General features: G+C 33.9%; 2 protein-coding genes and 1 long non-coding RNA gene across 3 annotated transcripts; 1 reads left to right on the top strand and 2 right to left on the bottom strand.

Annotated features, from left to right (window-relative positions):
• Window positions 1-8231: 8231 nt before the first annotated feature.
• LOC123302289 lies at window positions 8232-8960 on the bottom strand. Its single transcript, XM_044885161.1, has one exon. The coding sequence runs from the start codon at window positions 8958-8960 to the stop codon at window positions 8232-8234; it is 729 nt and encodes a 242-aa protein (XP_044741096.1).
• Window positions 8961-10399: 1439 nt separating this feature from the next.
• On the bottom strand, window positions 10400-12157 carry LOC123302288. The gene has a single exon (XM_044885160.1). The coding sequence runs from the start codon at window positions 12155-12157 to the stop codon at window positions 10400-10402; it is 1758 nt and encodes a 585-aa protein (XP_044741095.1).
• Window positions 12158-19642: 7485 nt separating this feature from the next.
• Window positions 19643-20690, top strand: LOC123302685. Its single transcript, XR_006535545.1, has 3 exons — window positions 19643-19831; window positions 20242-20386; window positions 20455-20690. It is a non-coding gene; the product is annotated as an uncharacterized LOC123302685 (long non-coding RNA).

Genomic DNA, 20690 nt, shown 5'->3' with positions numbered 1-20690 from the left:
CCCGTTTATGTCATCCCTCACCCCCACCACACCTCCCAACGCCATCTTGATTTACTATTGGTCAATGACGTCATCTATCCCCTCCGACTTCGCATTCAACCGAGGTTTCCAACATTCACCTAGGTTTGCCCTTTTTGGAAAAGTGTACCATTCTTTTGTGCCAGGACCGCCATGACTATACTACTGGCGAGGATAAAGAGACTCCCAATATTCCCTATAAAAATTATAAGTGAAAGTTTTTATTTCTTTTCCACAGCCTTCTATACCTCACACTTCTCTGCCATATGTTATTATTGGAGTAACTATTGTTTTAAACATTTTTATTATAAAGCTGACTGGAAAATCTTTATATTTATATATAAATTTTCTGATAACCATTAGTGCCCTGTTCGCTTAAGTCACCATATTTTGTTGATGTAGTTTCCAGTTACCATTGTTTGTTATTGTAATACCTAGATATTGAAAGTTGAAAACATTTTGTATATATTCGTTACTGATCATGAAAGTTTCATTTTGGCTAAATTTCTTTCCTTTACTTATCCTAAGCATTTTAGTTTTCTTTACATTAATAGTCATTTTTGAACTATTATAATAATTTTCTATGGCACTTAGAGCACGTTTCATCCCTCCAATAGATGACGAAAAAAGTACTACATCATCAGCATATAGTAAAGTTTTAACCTCGGTAGCTCCTAAGCATGGGGACAGAATGTGGACAGGTTCGAGATATTTCGGTAGATCGTTTATATATAAGGTGAATAGAATCGCAGAGAGTTGACATCCTTGCCGTAATCCTCTATGCGTCTGGAATTTCTCAGTGGCCGAAAATCTATTAATACGAAGGCAGCAAGTAGGTTGTTCATATACTGCTTTTAAAATATTTATCATGTTGATTGGCATTTCAAGTTTCCGAAGTTTGTTCCATAATATGTTTCTATCCACTTTGTCAAAAGCCTTTTCAAAGTAGATAAAGCAGCAATAAAGTTTATTTCGTTTAACTTTTAAGGTTTTTTCAATCAAAGTCTTTATTACAAGTACATTGTCCATTGCCTCAAACCCACTTCTAAAACCAGACTGAAATTGACTGATAATATTTTCAGTTTCTGCCCATTTCTGAATTCGTAGCGACAAGATTTTGGTGTATAACTTGCTTAAACTCGACATCAAGGTTATTCCGCTGTAATTATCTGGACTCTGCACATCACCTTTTCCCTTTTATATATATATATATATATATATATATATATTGTGATATGTGTGATATGGTATGTAATATATCTATATATATATGTATATATATATATATATATATATATTACATATCACTCCTGTTGTCCATTCCTCGGGAAATATTTTTTGTTTTATTAACATATTTGCTAGTTGGAAGTTCGATGCTTCTCCAACTTGTTTAATGACTAATATTAATCCATTCAAAGGTTTACAACTTAAATGAATTGTGTAATTTTATATTCTTATCTTTACAAATTGTTATTGTAATGTTGAATTCCGTACTTAAACATTGTGTCTTCTGAAATCACCTACGTGACATCATGTGCAGTGTTCAAGAAACATCCAGCAACGAGGTTGGATCATCCTTAAAGATATTTTCCTCTTTTCTATCATATTTTTCCGATCAAAACTTATTGGCACGCGAACAACATCGAAACACATGTGAGTAAATTTTCAAACCAGTCCACTCTCAACGCAGTCCAGTCTCATTCTTTTTGTTTGGGAGTAAATGCCCCCACAGTTTTTTTTTTTACTACTCTTAGATAGCCACACAGAACTGATATTTCCATATAATACATAATAAATAATTTGCGCCTTAAAGGGTAAACAATGATGTTTAGGAAAAAATTATTCAAACAAAAGTATTTTGAAAGAGGAATACTTAATGATTAAAAATAATTTAAGCAAAAGTACTTTTTTGAGTTATCGTGTCGTCAGACAGAAGTACAGACGGACAGACAATCGAAAACGGACAAACAACTTGATTTTATGACCACCTATTGTTACGTACTTTATGAAGTTTAGAAATATTGAAATAATGATTTTGATTGAATAAAATGAAAGTAGAAACACTCACTAATGTGCTGATAAACTATGTTAGAAGATGTTGAGCGAACCACAGGAGAAAAAAGGGTATGCAGGAAAATTGGGGATAGTGGTTTTAGTTTTAGTACATTTCACTTAAATTTTACTTGAATTTGAACACTTTGTTAACAGTTAATACGTAAACACAAAAAACTCGGGAATATGGCACAAAATTACTGCTTATCGAAACGACGAATAAATACAAAAAAATGTAAGAAAAAAACTTGAACGACCTTAGTTAATGAATTAATTAATGAGAATAAAAAAAAAACGAATCGAACTTTATTGTTCTAACATTCTAATTTAACTGAACTTCTAATACACACAAAATTACATAATCAATAAGGTAATACCAACGGCTGACCCCTCGCCACTTTTAACGAATTTTTTTGAATTAATGATCTTGACCGTGTAAAACATTTGATGAAGTGAGCTTTTAGTACACGGTCATGAAAACAGATGGCAGCGTTTGCCACTTCCTTAATTAAAGATAAACGAAAATGTTTTGTACTACACAAATCGGCGTGAACATAAAACCCCCCTCCAAATGTGACTGCATTTTGCCAGGGAAGCCAGGAGGGAGTAACAAGAGGTAGAAAAAAATAGAGGAGATAATCAAATGAAAATCGAGGAATGCAGAGCAAAAATAAGAAGAGAGTGGACTGTATGGAAAGAGGGTGAAAACAGAGAGGGAGAGAGAATGGTAGAAACGACGTTGAGGTAGGATTCAGTTAAGAGACTCAACTAAAGGGACCAATTTATGAGCCGCACGAGTGACTACTTGTTAAATCCTGAGAGTCTTATTCAATGGAATTAGCCTTGAACGAAAAAAATTAATAAATCTCTGATCGAGAGTTGTGAAATTGTTAACAAGCAGCCCTTGTTAACACGATAAATTTACAACAAAACAACGTACTATGAGGCGGTAACGGACGCCCCACTAGCGGGACAGAAAAAGACATAGAGAACAAGTAGTTAGCGCTTAAAAAACAATTTCAAGCGCGTTAACAAGGAAACAGACCCCTTGTTAGCTACAAGAAAAAACAAAAACATGAGGGATCTTCACAAAAAATAAGCGCGTTAACAAGGAAACTGATGTTCTTGTTAACTTCCAAATAAAAAACAACACAAGAGAATAGAAAATAAGCGCATTTACAAGAAAAACTGGCGTCCTTGTTAAAAGAGAAAAAATACAAGAAAATGAGAGACGCTCACAGGAAAGTGAGCGCGTTAACAAGGGACCTGATATCCTTGTTAACTGAGACAAAACACAAGAAAAAGATACACGCTCACAGGAAAGTGAGCGCGTTAAAAGGGAAACTAATATCCTTCTTAACTGATACAAAATACAAGAAAATGAGAGACAACATTCATAGACAATTATGAACGTGCTACAGAAAGAGGTGCTTGGAAGCTAATGAGAGTTGGGAATGGTCCAGGCGACCATCAAATCTAAGTTGAAAGCTACACAAATATGGATTCAATCTGCTCAGGCCACCGTTAAGGCGTCGTTCGGCCTTGAGGGCTTGAAGCTCGTTAGAAAAATAATGCTGTTGAGTAGCATAAACTATCCTATTGCGCGCAGCGGTTAATTTGGAAACAGAGAGAGGACGAGCTGCATGTTGCAAACGACATTTACATTGTTTAAAAAAAACGAAAAATCCATCCAAATACAGGTTGAAGACATCGCCAAGAGGAGAAGCGGTTTAAAATGTCTACAAAACTTCCGTGTGAATCTATATTAGCTGTTAAATCTGGAGGTTTTATTTCGGGTAAATCGGAAATATTGAGGAGGCCATTGACTAAGCGGTGCTTTAACTAACGAGGCACATTGAAACCATAAATCTCGATAGAAGGGCTCACACAATTGGGTTTGTTGACGACCGCGAGAAGTCATGTCGGCAGGGTTAATCGAAGTAAGGACATATGACCATATAGCATCTTTGGTAAGCTCGTTGATAGCCACCAATCGATTGGCTACATGGACTTTTAACAAGTGTAGAGATGTTTTCAATCAACACAAACAATGTTTGCGTCATTGAACAATCGAGGAGAAATATCAAAAGCGTTTGATATGAAGGTTTTAACAGATATTAATAATTTGCTGAGTAGCAATGCACCGCACAGTTTCAATTGAAAGATAGTGAGCGTCTTGAGAGGCGATACGTTTGTCTTTGCGACCAATAAATGAGTGATGGTTTCTGTGCCGTTGTTCGAACACAGGTATAATGCAGCAGAACACCCGGATTGACTGGCGTCACAGAAACCAGCCAACCACTGAGATGAATATTTATTGGGAATTAAGCAAGAAGGTATGCTAATGTCTTTCAACAGGTGCATCTGCTCCCGATAAGGGAGACAATGTTCATGAATTTGAGGAGAAACTGGATCATCCCAGTCGAAATTATCCAACCACAATTTTTGTAAAACATTTTTCATCCCAAAGGTAATAAGAGCTAAGAAACATAAAGGACAAAAGTGTCCGCTTTGTTAACAAGGCGTTGAAGGGTTTTGAATGAAAAATGACATTATCGAATTGAGGATCCCAAAGTAAACCTAGAATTTTAAATACATGATCGTCATTAAAAAGAAGCGGAGATTCCAAATGATCAACTGGGAGATCGGAGAGTACTGCAGGATCACTGCTGGCCCATTTACGAAGTTCGAAATCCCCTTTAAACATTAAGCCTTGTAGTTGAGTCACCAATGATTTAGCTTGACTAGCTGTCAAAGCTCCAGTTATAGCGATGTCCACATAAGTTTGGTGAAGAAGCGCATTAGAGGCGATAGGATACGGATTACCTTCATCTTAAACTAGTGAGGGAGGCAACGTTGTGCCAGAAATGCTGAAGGCGTGAGGCCATAGGTGACCGTGTTGAGTTCATACTCTTTTAATTCCAAATTTGGAGAGGGTCGATAAAATATGTGTTGATAGTGACGGTTCTCAGGTCGAATCAGCACATGTTGATACATTTGATGAATGTCCCCTCAAATTGCATTGAGATAAAATCGAAAAGATAACAAAATTTGTGAAATATCACGTTGTAATTTTGGGCCCTGTAATAACAGTGAATTTAACGAATGGTTGTTCCGACCCAAATCGGTAGCATTAAGAGTGGTATTTAGTAGTGGTACTTGTTTCCTTGGAAACACAGTGATGAGGAATCACGTAATCTGACATATGATTTAAGGAGATATATTCGTTCATAAATTCCTGATACGCAAGATATTTATCGGGAGATTTGGACAGTCGTTTTTCTAAATTAAAGAAACAGGCGCGCGTACGCTCTTTGTTGAATAGAGAGGGAGGTACATCATCACGAAAGGGTAAAGCTACTATGTATCGACTATTTGAATCGCGCGTATGAGTATTTTGAAAATGCTTTTCCACTTTTATATCTTGTGGATCAGCAAGAATTGAAATTGAAACGGCAACTTCTTCCGTTTCCCAGAAATTATTTACCTGAGGAGAGAAATTAATTGAGACGAAGATTGATCATGAACAGGACCAATAATGAGCCATCCGAAAATACTATTAATGGCTGAGGGGTTACCACGAATGGGCTGTGAATCATCGTATTAAATAATAGAGGAAAACAAGTCATCAAGAAATCGATAGGTGCAGATATATGAAATTTATTATCTGCTAACTTAAATGAAGAAAATCAGTTTACTATTTCTGACGACAGATGAACAGTAGGCAGATTTGAAGAAATAGAGGGCATTACATACGCGAAGGCAGAAATTGAAACGTCAGAATATTTGGATTTTAAAGCACGTGACACAATACCTTGGCAAACGGCGACAGAAGCACCAATTTGAGGAAATTACAGATATTTGTGATCCAGGGTCAATCAACGCTCGAATTAAAAAATGATTTCCCGTATTGTCAACGATAATAATTTGAGCAGTGCCCAACAGTACTCCTCGTGCTCCCTGTCAATTGGATGTGTAAGATCCAGTTGTGCCATGAATGTAAGATTAAAGATTGTTTTGTATTGGAAACTGTCGGAGATGAAGCATTGCTAGAATTATTTGTAGTTGGAACAGCATTGGGAGAAACCACTGGTTGAGAATGTACAACTCGAGGGTGTAATAAAGTGTGATTATTGGTACCCCAGGTCTTCCAAACGCTAGTCGAAGCACAATGAAATTTTTGATGATTTCCTAAACAATTGAAATATCTTTGAACTGACTTGATAAATTGATACTTGACATTCAATTCAAGTTTTATAAACGAGGGACAAGGGATAGATTGAGTGAGCACCACTTCATTTAAAACGCTTAGCGTGTTTAGGGATAATCGAATTACAATATGATTTTGCGCTATTTACTACGTAGGATTTTGGACTATGATATTTGGAGTTACTAGAGGTAGCCGAACGAGAGCTAGATGATTGCAATTTTAACGATCGTAGTTGCGAAGTGACAAATTTTATTAGATCAGAATAAGAACGGGTTTCTTTATCGGCATGTCGTAACTCGAATTCTTTTGTGGTTGAAGAATCCAAATTCTTCAGTGAAATAGTAAAGAACAAAAAGTCGGTGATATCGAATAAATCTATCGCCTTTATAGACTGAACTGCGGTTTCATGAATGGTGAGAAAATAATTTAAATTTTTGACGTTTGACAAATTTAATGATTTGTAACCAAGCATTTGTTGGAAGTAAAAGCTAACAATTCGTCGCTTGTTTGCGTATCGAAATCGAAGGGCGTTGTACGCTAGTAAATAATTTTGTTGTGTAAGATAGTAACCGAAAATTATAGAAGCCGCATCTCCTTTTAAAGAAGTTTTTAAATAACGAAATTTGGTTAAATTATCGAATTGTTTGACATGAACAAGACTGTCAAATATTTAAATAAATTCGAGCCTTTTATCGACGTCTCCCGAAAATGTTGGGATTTATTTTCAGATACCTGAACATTATTGGTTGAAATCTTATCCGGGACTAAAACGTTTAATTGACTATGAAGCAATTTAATTGAAAATATTAATTGATCGAAAGAGATTTGAGGATTGGCATGATCGATTGCTTTTCTTTTATCTTGAGTGGCATTGAATTAATAAATGTCTTTTTGAAAAATATTATGTTGATCGATAATAGGTGCCAGCTCCTGGACTAATAATTTACACTGCAACAAATCTGTAGTGGCTCTGGCTAATGGACGTAATATCCAAAGTCGGAATACTTCTCGAATAAATTTATACGGAAAAATGTGAATGAAATGAAATGGTTGCACTAACCTTTTGAACGCCTACTCCGGTAATAATCTTCAAACTTCTTCTGGTTTCACCCACGTAATTTGGATAAAAGGATGGATAATTATAGGATATTATAGTGAACTAGTTTGAAGTAGTAACTTGATAAGTAAACCGTTTACCGAACGTTAATTATACGTACGAACTAATAACACATATAGAAGATGAGGACGCACTGTCCTTGGTATACAGACGCACTATCTGATTACACTACTGTTGTACAGCACAAAAATGAGGGACACGCTGTCTGCTTTAAATTCACAATGAGAACGAACGGTTCGCGTTGACTAACTCTCGATAAGTAAAAAATTGTGCAAAGGGCAATTACTCAAATTAAAAGGAGACAGAATATCTCCGTTCAAAAAAAAAAAAAAAAAATAGATTTAATTCTCTTTAAACAAAATTTGTGTAAACACCAAAAACCAGAGTCGGATTTGAAGATAAGTTCAAAGTCCGAATTCCGGCGTAAACATTCCCCCCACCTTAAAACACTGTTTTAAAATTAAGTAAAAAAAAAAAAGAACTCTGTAACTTAATAATAAAAAAAATAAAACCAATAAATAAATAAACTGGTAGATTCAAATTTAGGATCATACGTCCTTAACACTTATTGAGCCGTATGATTCCGTTTGTGAAATCTTTAAAGAATTATTGGGATGGTAGGGGGCACAGCTTCACCACTGGTCTTTTATATACTCCATTTTTGGTTTTGACCGTGGCGACGCGAATAATGTTATCATTTCCCGGAAATACCTCTTCTATTACACCGGTAAGCCATTGAAGTGGCGGTAAATTATCGTTTTTAATTAAAACTAAAGTACCCGGAGTTACAGGACAGGTTGGAGTATTCCATTTTTGTCGCGTTTGTAACTCGCCTTAATATTCTTGGTGCCATCGTTTCCAATACGATTGGACCAAACTATCAAGCAATTCCTTTCTTTGTAACTTATTTAGTGGCTTATCAAGTACATTATATGCGGGTAAACTTTGTAAAGGGGTTAACGTTAAAAAATGAGCCGGGGTTAACGGCAAACCCTCGGCCGCATCTGAAGATTGCCAGACTAATGGGCGTGAATTTAACAAGGCTTCAATTTGTATAAGCACGGTTGAAAATTCCTCATATGATAAAATTTGCTCCTCAATAACTCCAGTTAAGTGAGTCCTAACTGATTTTATCATACTCTCCCAAGCTCCTCCGAAATGGCTCCCAGTGGATGGATTCAATCGCCAAATGATACGTCGACAAGACAACTCTGAATTTATAGCTGATTGGTAGAGATTAGATTGAACAAATTCATACAACTCATTTAAATATCGTTTAGCACTAATAAAATTTGTACCTGAGTCAGAATAAATTGTAGAACACGGCCCACGTCTAGATAGAAAACGCTTGAACGTAGCTAAAAAAACATCCGTACTTAAATCTGATGCCAATTCTAAATGAACCGCTCGGGTTGTCAAACATGTAAAAAGACAGATGTAAGCCTTTTGGGATCGTACTCCACGATGCCTACTTAACGTTATATAGAATGGACCACCATAATCGACACCTGTATAAGTAAATGCCTTAGCTTGAGATACTCTGACACTGGGTAAATCAGCCATAATGGGTGCGTGTGAACGCGGTTTAGTTTTAATCAAGTATTACACTTTTGTACACGAAAACGGACCGTTCCTCTCGCGGCTAAAATCCAATATTTTTGACGCAATACGGACAATAATAAATGAGGTCCGGCATGTAAATTGAATCGATGATTATAATCGATTAATAAATCAACAAAATGATCTCTTTTGGGGAGTAGCATGGGATGTTGTTGGTCGTAAGCAATCACCGCATTGACTAAACGACCTCCTACCCGAATAATGTTATCCTGTATGAAAGGATTCAGAAAGCGTATTTTCGGAGAACACAGTTTGTCATTCTTCAATAAACGGAACTCTTCTCGAAAATGAACACGTTGAACACTAGAAATTAAGTAATTCTCGGCTTTGGTTAAATCTGTAGCTATAATATTTTGCCGTTTTGGCAATATTCTAAAAAACGGGTAACGAAATTGTCTTAGCCTCACAGACAACTTCTTGCTCAATATTTTTTGTAAACGGTTTTAGAGGCCACTCTGACCTATCACGCGAACACCATGATGGTCCACTCAACCACAACGGATGTTCAAGAAATTCTTTCGGTGATAATCCTCGAGATTATCGCTGGATTATCGCTACTAGAAATATGATACCACGACGACACATCAATTAACGATTGAATTTTTGATACACGGTTAGCTACAAAAGTCTTCCACTTATGGGGGGAACCATTGATCCAATTAAGCACTACCATTGAATCGGAAAACGCAAACACATTAGTAATATTCACTCGATTCGAATATTGGGCAATAACACACTTCAAAAGTTTGGCTAATAATAATGTCGCACATAACTCTAAACGAGGGATAGTTAAAATTGTTTTAACTGGAGCCACTTTGGATTTAGCACATAATATATGAAGTTGTATGTGACGGTCCGGATCTATAATCCTGGAATATATAACTGCGGCATATGCTTTGGACGATGCATCGCAAAATGCCAACAATTCTAGCGAAGAACCCGTTTTAAATCCAATATGACGTGGAATTTTTATTTGACTTAAGTCGTTTAACTCATTTTGAAAGACTTTCCAAATATTTTGTAAATAATTTGGAATAGGTTCATCCCACTCAAGTTTGAGTAGCCACAATTCTTGAATTAGTAATTTCATATGTAAAGATACCGGAACAAGCAAACCTAAAGGGTCCCAGATACGCATTACAGTTTTCAAAATATTTCTTTTTGTACATTCTAAATTTTCAACACTAATAGAAAAGCTTAGAACGTCGCTATTTGCTTGCCACTACAAGCCAAGCACCTTCAAAAACTCCGTAGGGAATTCCAAAATTTGATTTGAACGAGCATGATCAGGAATTTCATCAGATAACTCACGTAAATTAGTCGCCCATTTTACTAGTTCCATGCCTCCTGCTCGGAATAAACCGACTAATTCACGATAAATGTTATGCGCGATCGACTTTTCGGCCACAGAACAAATTGTCATCGATATAGATATCACGTAATATTATCTCGGACGCTAAAGGAAATTTTTTCGCTTCATCGTCAGCTAATTGGCGTAAAGTGCGTAAAGCTAAGTAGGGAGAACTCTTAACCCCAAAGACAACCGTGGTTAATTGGCAAATTTGAATAGGTTCTTCACCAGAAAACCTCCACAAAATACATTGATATTTTTGATGAGGAGGACACAATTCAATTTGTCTATACATCTGTTTCACATCTGATGTCATAGCAAATTGAAAGAAACGAAAATTAAGTAGAATGTCAAAAATATCAGTTTGTAATTTCGGACCGGTATATAAAGCATCGTTTAAAGATATTCCATTATCGGTTTTCGCGGTCGCATCGAAAACCACTCGTAATGGTGTAGAACTGGAGCTAGCCTTAAAAACCCCGTGATAAGGAATAAAGTAGCCACATGATTTAGGATGTAGACCACTTATGGTCTTCAGATGACCTTGGTCGAAATAGTCACGTATAACTTCCATATATTGTTTTTTAAACAAAGGCATAGAGGCGAATCGTTTTTCTAAGTTTTGGAATCGTCTTAAAGCAGAAGTATAAGAGTCTCCTAAATCAGAAAAAATCTTTCTAAATGGTAAAGCTACCTCATATCGACCACTTACGTCTCGCTTAACAGACGCCGCAAATAATTTTTCGCACTCTAAATCGTCTGCGTTTAACACGGTACCGTTTGGCACTTCCTCTATATCCCAAAATTGTTGGATGAGTTGATCCATATTAAGGGGAGAGTTAACACAACAATAAGATTGAATAATGTTATTAGTGACTTCAGCTTTCGCTTTACCCATAATAATGAAACCTAACGTCGAATCAAGGGCGACTGGCGAATCCGGACCTGAGATTCGAAGTCCCTTCAGAATGTAGGGCACTAACTCGGCGCCTATCATTCCATCAATCTCACTCGGTCGATAAAATTCATCATCTGCCAAACGCAAATTTTTAAATGTATCACACACTTCACTATCAATCACACAGGTTGGCAACTGATCCGTAATTTTATCAACTATTAAAACATCCATCGTGTATTTATTGTGAATATCATATTTACTATAAAATTTTAATTGAGCTTGTCCGTTGACGCGTTTTTCGGAAACACCAATTCCTGACACGGTCAGACACGCTCGATTCACTGGTAACTTGAGTCTTTGACAACACCTCTGAGTTATGAAACTGCATTGACTTGCACTGTCAATCAAAAATCTAAATAAAAAATTTTCTCCAAAATGAGATACAACATGTACTTGAGCTGTAGCCAATAATACAGTATATTTCGATTGCACTAATTCTGATGTCGAACACAAACTCACCGGAGGAGATGGCTTGGATTCAACTGACACACTCGATGTGGAGGGATTACCCTTTAAAACTTCTGAATTATCTTTACCATTGGCATCTGACTTATGATGAAAATGTAAAAGCGTATGATGGCGTTTTGAACATTTACGACAGCTCGAGTTTGAACTACAATTCTTTACACCGTGATTGGAATGCAAACAGTTGAAACATAAATTATGTGCTTTAACCACATGGACTCGTTCCGCAGGCGTTAAAGACATAAATTTATGACACTTGAATAATTTATGATCTCCCTTACATTTTGGACAAATTAATTTCTCATACGTATTATTACTCATAACATCGGATGAATTTGAATCGGCACTAATAGCAAATGAATGCATCACCGCCTTAGAATTTGCTTGCTTACTGGAATTAGCTGAACCACTAGTTCGACTCAGTATTTTCGCTTGGGTTTTGATAAAAACGGAAAGTTCATTGTAAGTGGGAATGACCCCTTTAGCCAGTCATTCAGCCAGTTCAAATAACTTCTGTGTATGCACATCCAATTTTTGTAAGGCAATTGTCATTAAAATAAAATCGGATAACTCTCCCACCTTTACTTCCTTTAAAGCGTTAACGGCACTATCAAATTTTTCAACAAATAAGTTTAAATTTTGACCACTTTCCACTAAAAAAGGTTTGAATTTCAAAATTTGATCCAAATACATAAAGGCTATCTGCCGTGAATCTTGATATTTATCAATTAATGAATCCCACATAAGTGAATAATTTTCAGGTGTGGGAGGTACCCCACTACATAAAGCGAGTGCATTGTTAGTTAAACTTCCTAATAAATAATGTAATTTGGAAATACTATCCAATTTTATGTTTTCATGCACCAATGATTTGAAAGTAGCATAAAATATAGGCCATCTTAACGGGTTGCCATCAAACGATGGAATCGTAATTTTAGGTAGCCTAGGAGAAACTATATCCCCAATCGATTTCACCGATTCATTTACTTGCTCGGATTTTTTCACCTTAAGAGAATCAGCTACGGATTTAATGTAACAAAACAATTCATCTATTACATTCAATTCTTGACAATTTGGCTCAAATTCAGGATCTAACTCTAAATTTATTAAATTTATATCATCAACTAGGAGCTTAGACTCATTGCAGGTCTCGTTCAAAGTCGAATATCTGAATAAGAAAATCATTCACAATTGTCTCATCCGCAATGTTTTGACTTTTATCAAATAATAGCTGTACTCTTTTGAAAAGGGTTTGCTTTTTCGAAGTTAAAACCTTTAATTTTGATTGTAATTTAGCTTCAGCCATTATTGTCAATAATCAGTGACACCAGGTGTACGTAAACAAGTAATACACAAATAGACTAAATAGTGTGCATTGTATTTTGTAAACAAACGATTAAATGGTTGATTTGAAATAAATATTATAAGTATTTCGTACACAAAGATCAACACTTTGATTATCATGTACACAAACAATACGTACTCAATAAGTGTGTGTTAAATTAAATACAAGTAACCAGTTTTAAATAACCATTTACTTTACTTCGAAATAAATATTGTAAAAAGTATTTATTCCATCAAAAACTCAATAATGCCCAAATCTACAGAAAAAGGATAATGATAATAATACTCAAACAATATAAACAATAAACACCGACTTGAATCCGTCGAAAATTTTGATATTGTGAAACAAAAATATCTGTTTATTCACTCAATAAAACAGTGTTTTAAGTAACTACTGCGCATATCATTGGTATGTAATGTTGTCTCACTCTCACGTTGTAGACATGCGCACACGATAAAACTATCTAGCAAGCTTGTTTGCTGGCGAAAACAAGTTATATCATTAAAAATATCTTTTCGCGCGTTTTTTACACGTTTTTTACTCCAATTTTTTCTCAAAAATTCGACAATTCTCCGCATAAATCATGCAAAAACGTATTCCCCAGGCTCACAATCCGCTTCGAAGGACCATTAAATGTAGTGGCTCTGGCTAATGGACGTAATATTCAAAGTCGGAATACTTCTCGAATAAATTTATACGGAAAAATGTGAATGAAATGAAATGGTTGCACTAACCTTTTGAACGCCTACTCCGGTAATAATCTTCAAACTTCTTCTGGTTTCACCCACGTAATTTGGATAAAAGGATGGATAATTATAGGATATTATAGTGAACTAGTTTGAAGTAGTAACTTGATAAGTAAACCGTTTACCGAACGTTAATTATACGTACGAACTAATAACACATATAGAAGATGAGGACGCACGGTCCTTGGTATACAGACGCACTATCTGATTACACTACTGTTGTACAGCACAAAAATGAGGGACACACTGTCCGCTTTAAATTCACAATGAGAACGAACGGTTTGCGTTGACTAACTCTCGATAAGTAAAAAATTGCGCAAAGGGCAATTACTCAAATTAAAAGGAGACAGAATATCTCCGTTAAAAAAAAAAAAAAAAAAAAAAAGATTTAATTCTCTTTAAACAAAATTTGTGTAAACACCAAAAACCAGAATCGGATTTGAAGATAAGTTCAAAGTCCGAATTCCGGCGTAAACAAAATCCTTTTCAGACAATGTTTGGAAAAGATCATATATGGCAATGACGCGTGCGAAAACTGTTTCTAGTTGAGAGATAAGAGTTTTTCTGATTTCATCAGCTTCCTCTCCATACATTAGGAGATCTTCAGATAAAGTATTGAAGTTAATTGAAATGAATGAATTTAAATCAAAGGAATAAATTCAATCAAATGAATAAATTCAATCAAATGAATAAATTTTTATTAAATGAATAAATTTCAATTAAATGATTTGATTCAATTGAATTAATAAATTTCAATCAAATGAATAAGTTTAATTAAATTAATAAATTTTAACCTCTTCAGTACTTAATTAATTTGAAAATTTGACACTCATTGATGCATTTTGTACAATTTATTGCACATCTGCTCTATGAGGAACAATAACTAGCTTCACTTCAAAACTTTTGTGAAATATATTTTCCAGTTAATATAATTATTTTTGAATATTAATAAACCATATTCTATGATATTTGTATTCATAAAGGCGTTTATTATTGAAATATTTCAAAAAATATATTTAAAAAAATAATGCAAAATTTTTGTTTTATTTTAATAAGGATAATGCCAGATGACCAAATTTGAGCCCAAAAAGTTTTTTCCTCCTCTAGACTAAAATTGGTACTATACGTATGCTAGATTTTTATGTAAAATACACCAGTAGTGAAGAGGTTAATTAAATGAATAAATTTCAATTGAATGAATAAATCTTAATAAAATGCATAGATTTTAATTAAATGAATAAACAGATTGTAAAACTGATAAAGAAATTTATATTAAATGATATACGGTAACGGATAAGATCACAATTCGAATGTTCGAAGTTCAAGAAAAAATATTGAAAATGAATTTGAATTGTCCACTTTTAAATCTCAGACAAAATGCGAATAATTAATGTAATTGCAAGAAATGAATGAAATGAAATATCAAATTGTTGATTCGAAATAATGCAGTAAAGTAAACATTCTTGATCGAATCCCCCAGAATAAATTTTTTTATTCAATACAAAACAATTCAATACAAAATTAATTGATTGATGAGAGCTTTAGTTTGTGGAAATCCATATTAAAACTTGTAAATAATTAGAAACTAATTAATATTTATTTTGCAAAGTCCACTTTAATTAAAAATAATTGTGACAATTGTTTCGATTTTTACATCATATTCATACAAATGTGAAGTTTAACAAAATATTTCTGTTTATATAGTAAACATTAGAAAAAGGATATACATTGCTTATGTGTGTTAGACAAAAACAGACATAAAAATTTGTTTTTGTAAACAAAAAAACAATCTTACAATAAAACGATAATACATTTAATTACCATATAAGGTAAGAATATTGGTTTTCGGATTAAAATATAAAAATACAATAACAGGTACACAAAAAAAAAAACAAAAAAACTAAATAAATTAAATTAAATTAAATTAAGTCAAAATCTAAACATAAATATATTGCCATTACTTAAAGCAAAGGGAACAATCTGGAATTAAAAAGTTCCGTTTGTTCGTTTAGAAGGATTTGAGATTCCTTTTTGTTTTTGTAAACCTCCATAGCTTCTAGAACATCCAGTTTGAAGCCCTTATTTTGGACATGCAAAATTTCCATATCTGATGAAGGTTTGTGACCTTCCTCCATTAAATGATTGGCGAAAGTGGAGTCAGATTTTTTCAATCTTAGCGAGCGCCAATGTTCCTTTTTTCTTGTTTCAAAGGACCTCCCTGTTTGACCTATGTACACACCTTTGCAATCATAGCAAGTTAATTTGTAAACCCCTGATTTTTTATTCTTTTCACACCTGTCCTTATTATTTATCAGGAGGTTGCCTAATTTTACGGCAGGCTTAAATGTAATATTAGTTATTTGTTTTCGTAATACACCTGCTATTTTATCGGAAATTTTTCCAAAATAGGTTACTGTTCTGAAAAAGTCATTTTCTTTGTCTTCCATAGTAATTGAAGCCAGCGTTAATTTACGAAGAACGTTGTGTTTAATTTGATTTACTATTTTTGATTCAAACCCATTATTAGTCGCAATGATTTTTATAGTATTGAGCTCTTTTTCCAAATTTTCGTTTGATAGCGGTAGTGTTAAAGCTCTATAGATCATCGCATAATATGATGATAGCTTCTGGCTCAATGGATGAACCGAATCCACTGGAATCGTTGTATCAGTGAATGTTGGCTTACGAAATATATCAAAAATAAATTTGTTCTCTACATTTTTGATTCGTAGATCCAAGAACGTAATTTCCCTGTCACATTCCTTTTCCAACGTAAACTGGATTTTGTTGTTTATAGTGTTCACAATTAATTCAATCGTCAAGTTATCCTTTTTGTCTTTTAGAGCCACCTCCGAGTCTACAATTAATGTCTCCGTTTGGTTTTTGACAATTCAGAAATGCATCTTATGGACAAAGGAGTCAAATATGCTCCTAAACTTAATTTTAACAACCAAACGGAGACATTAATTGTAGACTCGGAGGTGGCTTTAAAAGACAAAAAGGATAACTTGACGATTGAATTAATTAAAAAAATCATAAAGGAAAATCCAACTGGAAAGAAAACGGAACAACTTGACGGTAGAACCATTAAATCAATAAAAAGGAAAATAGAAGAAAATAATTTGGTAATTACAAAAGCGGACAAAGGTAACTCGACAGTTATTCTTAAGAAACAGGACTATATAAATAAAGTTGCTGATTTTATTCAAAAGGAAAAAATATTAAGACTCTCAAAGGGTCCTACTAACAAGTTTCAACAAGAAGTGAAAGATTTTATTAAAAATTCTTCAGTCCTTTTTACTAGTTCTGTAAAGTCCAAATTATTGGAAATGAATCCTAGAACACCAATCTTATATGGACTGGTGAAGATACATAAGGATTTGGCCCCCATCAGACCTGTAGTATCATATATTGGGTGTCCAACATACAAATTGGCAAAACAACTGAACACAATTGTTAGAGACACTACAGAATTCAAAAGTAAAAATGGTATTAGGAATTCGATAGAACTAGTCCAAAAATTAAATAATTTCAAACTAAGCCCTGGTTACAAACTTGCGTCCTTGGATGTACAAAACATGTTTAGTAATATATCGGCTAAAGAATGTGTTACACAGATTTCTGATTTATTGGAACGAAAGAACACAAACCCATTATTGATTAGTGAAATAACAGATGCTCTACGGTTAGTGCTAAAACAAAATTATTTTTCTTTTAACAAAAAAATTTACAAACAAACAGCGGGCTTAGCTATGGGTTCTCCTCTTAGTCCTCTGTTGGCAGAAGTATATATGGACCATTTCGAGGAACTCGTATTGAACTCAAAACAAGCCAAACAATACATAAAGTTTTGGTACCGCTATGTTGATGATATCCTCATATGTTTCGATGGTACGAACCGACAACTGGAAAGTTTTCTGGATTTTGTGAACACTATAAACAACAAAATCCAGTTTACGTTGGAAAAGGAATGTGACAGGGAAATTACGTTCTTGGATCTACGAATCAAAAATGTAGATAACAAATTTATTTTTGATATATTTCGTAAGCCAACATTCACTGATACAACGACTCCAGTGGATTCGGTTCATCCATTGAGCCAGAAGCTATCATCATATTATGCGATGATCTATAGAGCTTTAACACTACCACTATCAAACGAAAATTTGGAAAAAGAGCTCAATACTATAAAAATCATTGCGACTAATAATGGGTTTGAATCAAAAATAGTAAATCAAATTAAACACAAGGTTCTTCGTAAATTAACGCTGGCTTCAATTATTATGGAAGACAAAGAAAATGACTTTTTCAGAACAGTAACCTATTTTGGAAAAATTTCCGATAAAATAGCAGGTGTATTACGAAAACAAATAACTAATATTACATTTAAGCCTGCCGTAAAATTAGGCAACCTCCTGATAAATAATAAGGACAGGTGTGAAAAGAATAAAAAATCAGGGGTTTACAAATTAACTTGCTATGATTGCAAAGGTGTGTACATAGGTCAAACAGGAAGGTCCTTTGAAACAAGAAAAAAGGAACATTGGCGCTCGCTAAGATTGAAAAAATCTGACTCCACTTTCGCCAATCATTTAATGGAGGAAGGTCACAAACCTTCATCAGATATGGAAATTTTGCATGTCCAAAATAAGGGCTTCAAACTGGATGTTCTAGAAGCTATGGAGGTTTACAAAAACAAAAAGGAATCTCAAATCCTTCTAAACGAACAAACGGAACTTTTTAATTCCAGATTGTTCCCTTTGCTTTAAGTAATGGCAATATATTTATGTTTAGATTTTGACTTAATTTAATTTATTTAGTTTTTTTGTTTTTTTTTTGTGTACCTGTTATTGTATTTTTATATTTTAATCCGAAAACCAATATTCTTACCTTATATGGTAATTCAATGTATTATCGTTTTATTGTAAGATTGTTTTTTTTGTTTACAAAAACAAATTTTTATGTCTGTTTTTGTCTAACACACATAAGCAATGTATATCCTTTTTCTAATGTTTACTATATAAACAGAAATATTTTGTTAAACTTCACATTTGTATGAATATGATGTAAAAATGGAAACAATTGTCACAATTATTTTTAATTAAAGTGGACTTTGCAAAATAAATATTAATTAGTATCTAATTATTTACAAGTTTTAATATGGATTTCCACAAACTCAAGCTCTCATCAATCAATTATCTAAAACAAGCATGTGTATCAGAGCTATTGAAGTTTTACTACAGATTGAGGAAGAAAACACGTCAATTTGCACAGAATATTTGGTTTATTAAACAATGTCTCAAGATGAATTGTTTTCCAAATTTTGTTCAGATAAAATCAAGATCGAATAGTCTAACATCAAAAAAAGCCATAAAAATTGCCAAGGTTGTATGGTTAAAGGAAGAATTAAGAGAATGGTACGCTAAACGAAATAATTTATTTGTTTATTTAAAAATTGTCCATTGCGAACTCTCATTCCAATTACATCACCTAGAATTCAATGATTTTGATAACAAAGTTCGAATTGAAGTGTGGCATTTTTAAAAGGACTTTCTATTAAACATCTTCTATTAAATTACCAACTGTGGCTTTGATGACAAGTGGAAGCGTTTTTTAACCGCGATCTTAGTAATTGTGATCGAATCTGAAAGAGAATAAGTTGAAAAAAAAAAGGTCTAGGATTTGAGTAGAAGTCTATAAAACGACTACAACTCTATGGATTAATCAGTGAAATGTCAAAATTATTTGACAACAACAAAACGCATTTACATATATTTTTACACTTAAGTTACTTTATTTCATTAAAATATAAATATTCTTTGGTTTAGAATTCTAAAACATGGCTTTAAATAAACCATTAAATGAATTTAAAAAAAATATAAACTAAAAATATCACAGTCAACTACAACAGGTTACATAACCTCTTTGTGCAAGGTTTTATTTAATTAAGTAAGTGTTTTTCTTTTTTGTTACATTATTATAAAATGATACTAGTTTGAATTGAACATTTCCGATCTAGGTGTTAAACAAAACAAAAAACGTTCTCGAAATGACGTAAATTTTGTTCTGTGTAGTGAACCAACTAATTTATCTTCTGTATCCGGCCCGTGACTCAACGTAGTCAAGCATTAACACGGGGCCGAATATGGTGAAGATGACGAACCGCGAGGTGCAACGCAAATCGAGGATTTTGACACCCTTCCATGGGCAGTCTGAACTCGTTGTCGGCTACACCTCTAAACGCGGTATTGATTCACTTCACAAAACAATCTTTACCATTCTTGACTAAAATCAAATCGGAAATGTTCAATTGGATAGTTCAAAAAAATACGTATATTAAATTTTGGAATTTCTATAAGGTAAATCTCCAACAACGATATTATACGGATGGGGTGGAGAAAATATGATAAATAAAAGGTACCTTAAAAATCCAAGCAAAACCACCATAGGATAACCGATACACGACCAAAAACAAACAACACCAGCCGTTGATGAAATGTCCAGGTATAATTAATTAATCGTTCATGTACGTCCATTTCTTTGAAGTTAAAACCAATTATCTTTATTTCCAGAGTACATTATTGACTGCAAGATTTCCAGTTTCTCCACGATAGTATAATTATCGATGTAATATTAAAACGTGCTCGCGTTGCGGGCACGAACGTGTATATTATTAATTTTTAATAAATTTTCTATTCGATGTGTACCCTTCAATGGTGATTTGTTCAAGAGTAATTCCGTCGTTGATTATCCCAATCCATGAATTGTCGATGTAATATTAAAAACGTGCTCGCGTTGCGGGCACAAA

Source organism: Chrysoperla carnea, chromosome X (genome assembly GCF_905475395.1).
Source record: "Chrysoperla carnea chromosome X, inChrCarn1.1, whole genome shotgun sequence".
NCBI classification, from domain to species: Eukaryota; Metazoa; Arthropoda; class Insecta; order Neuroptera; family Chrysopidae; genus Chrysoperla; species Chrysoperla carnea.
This window is presented reverse-complemented; position numbering and strand designations above follow the sequence as displayed.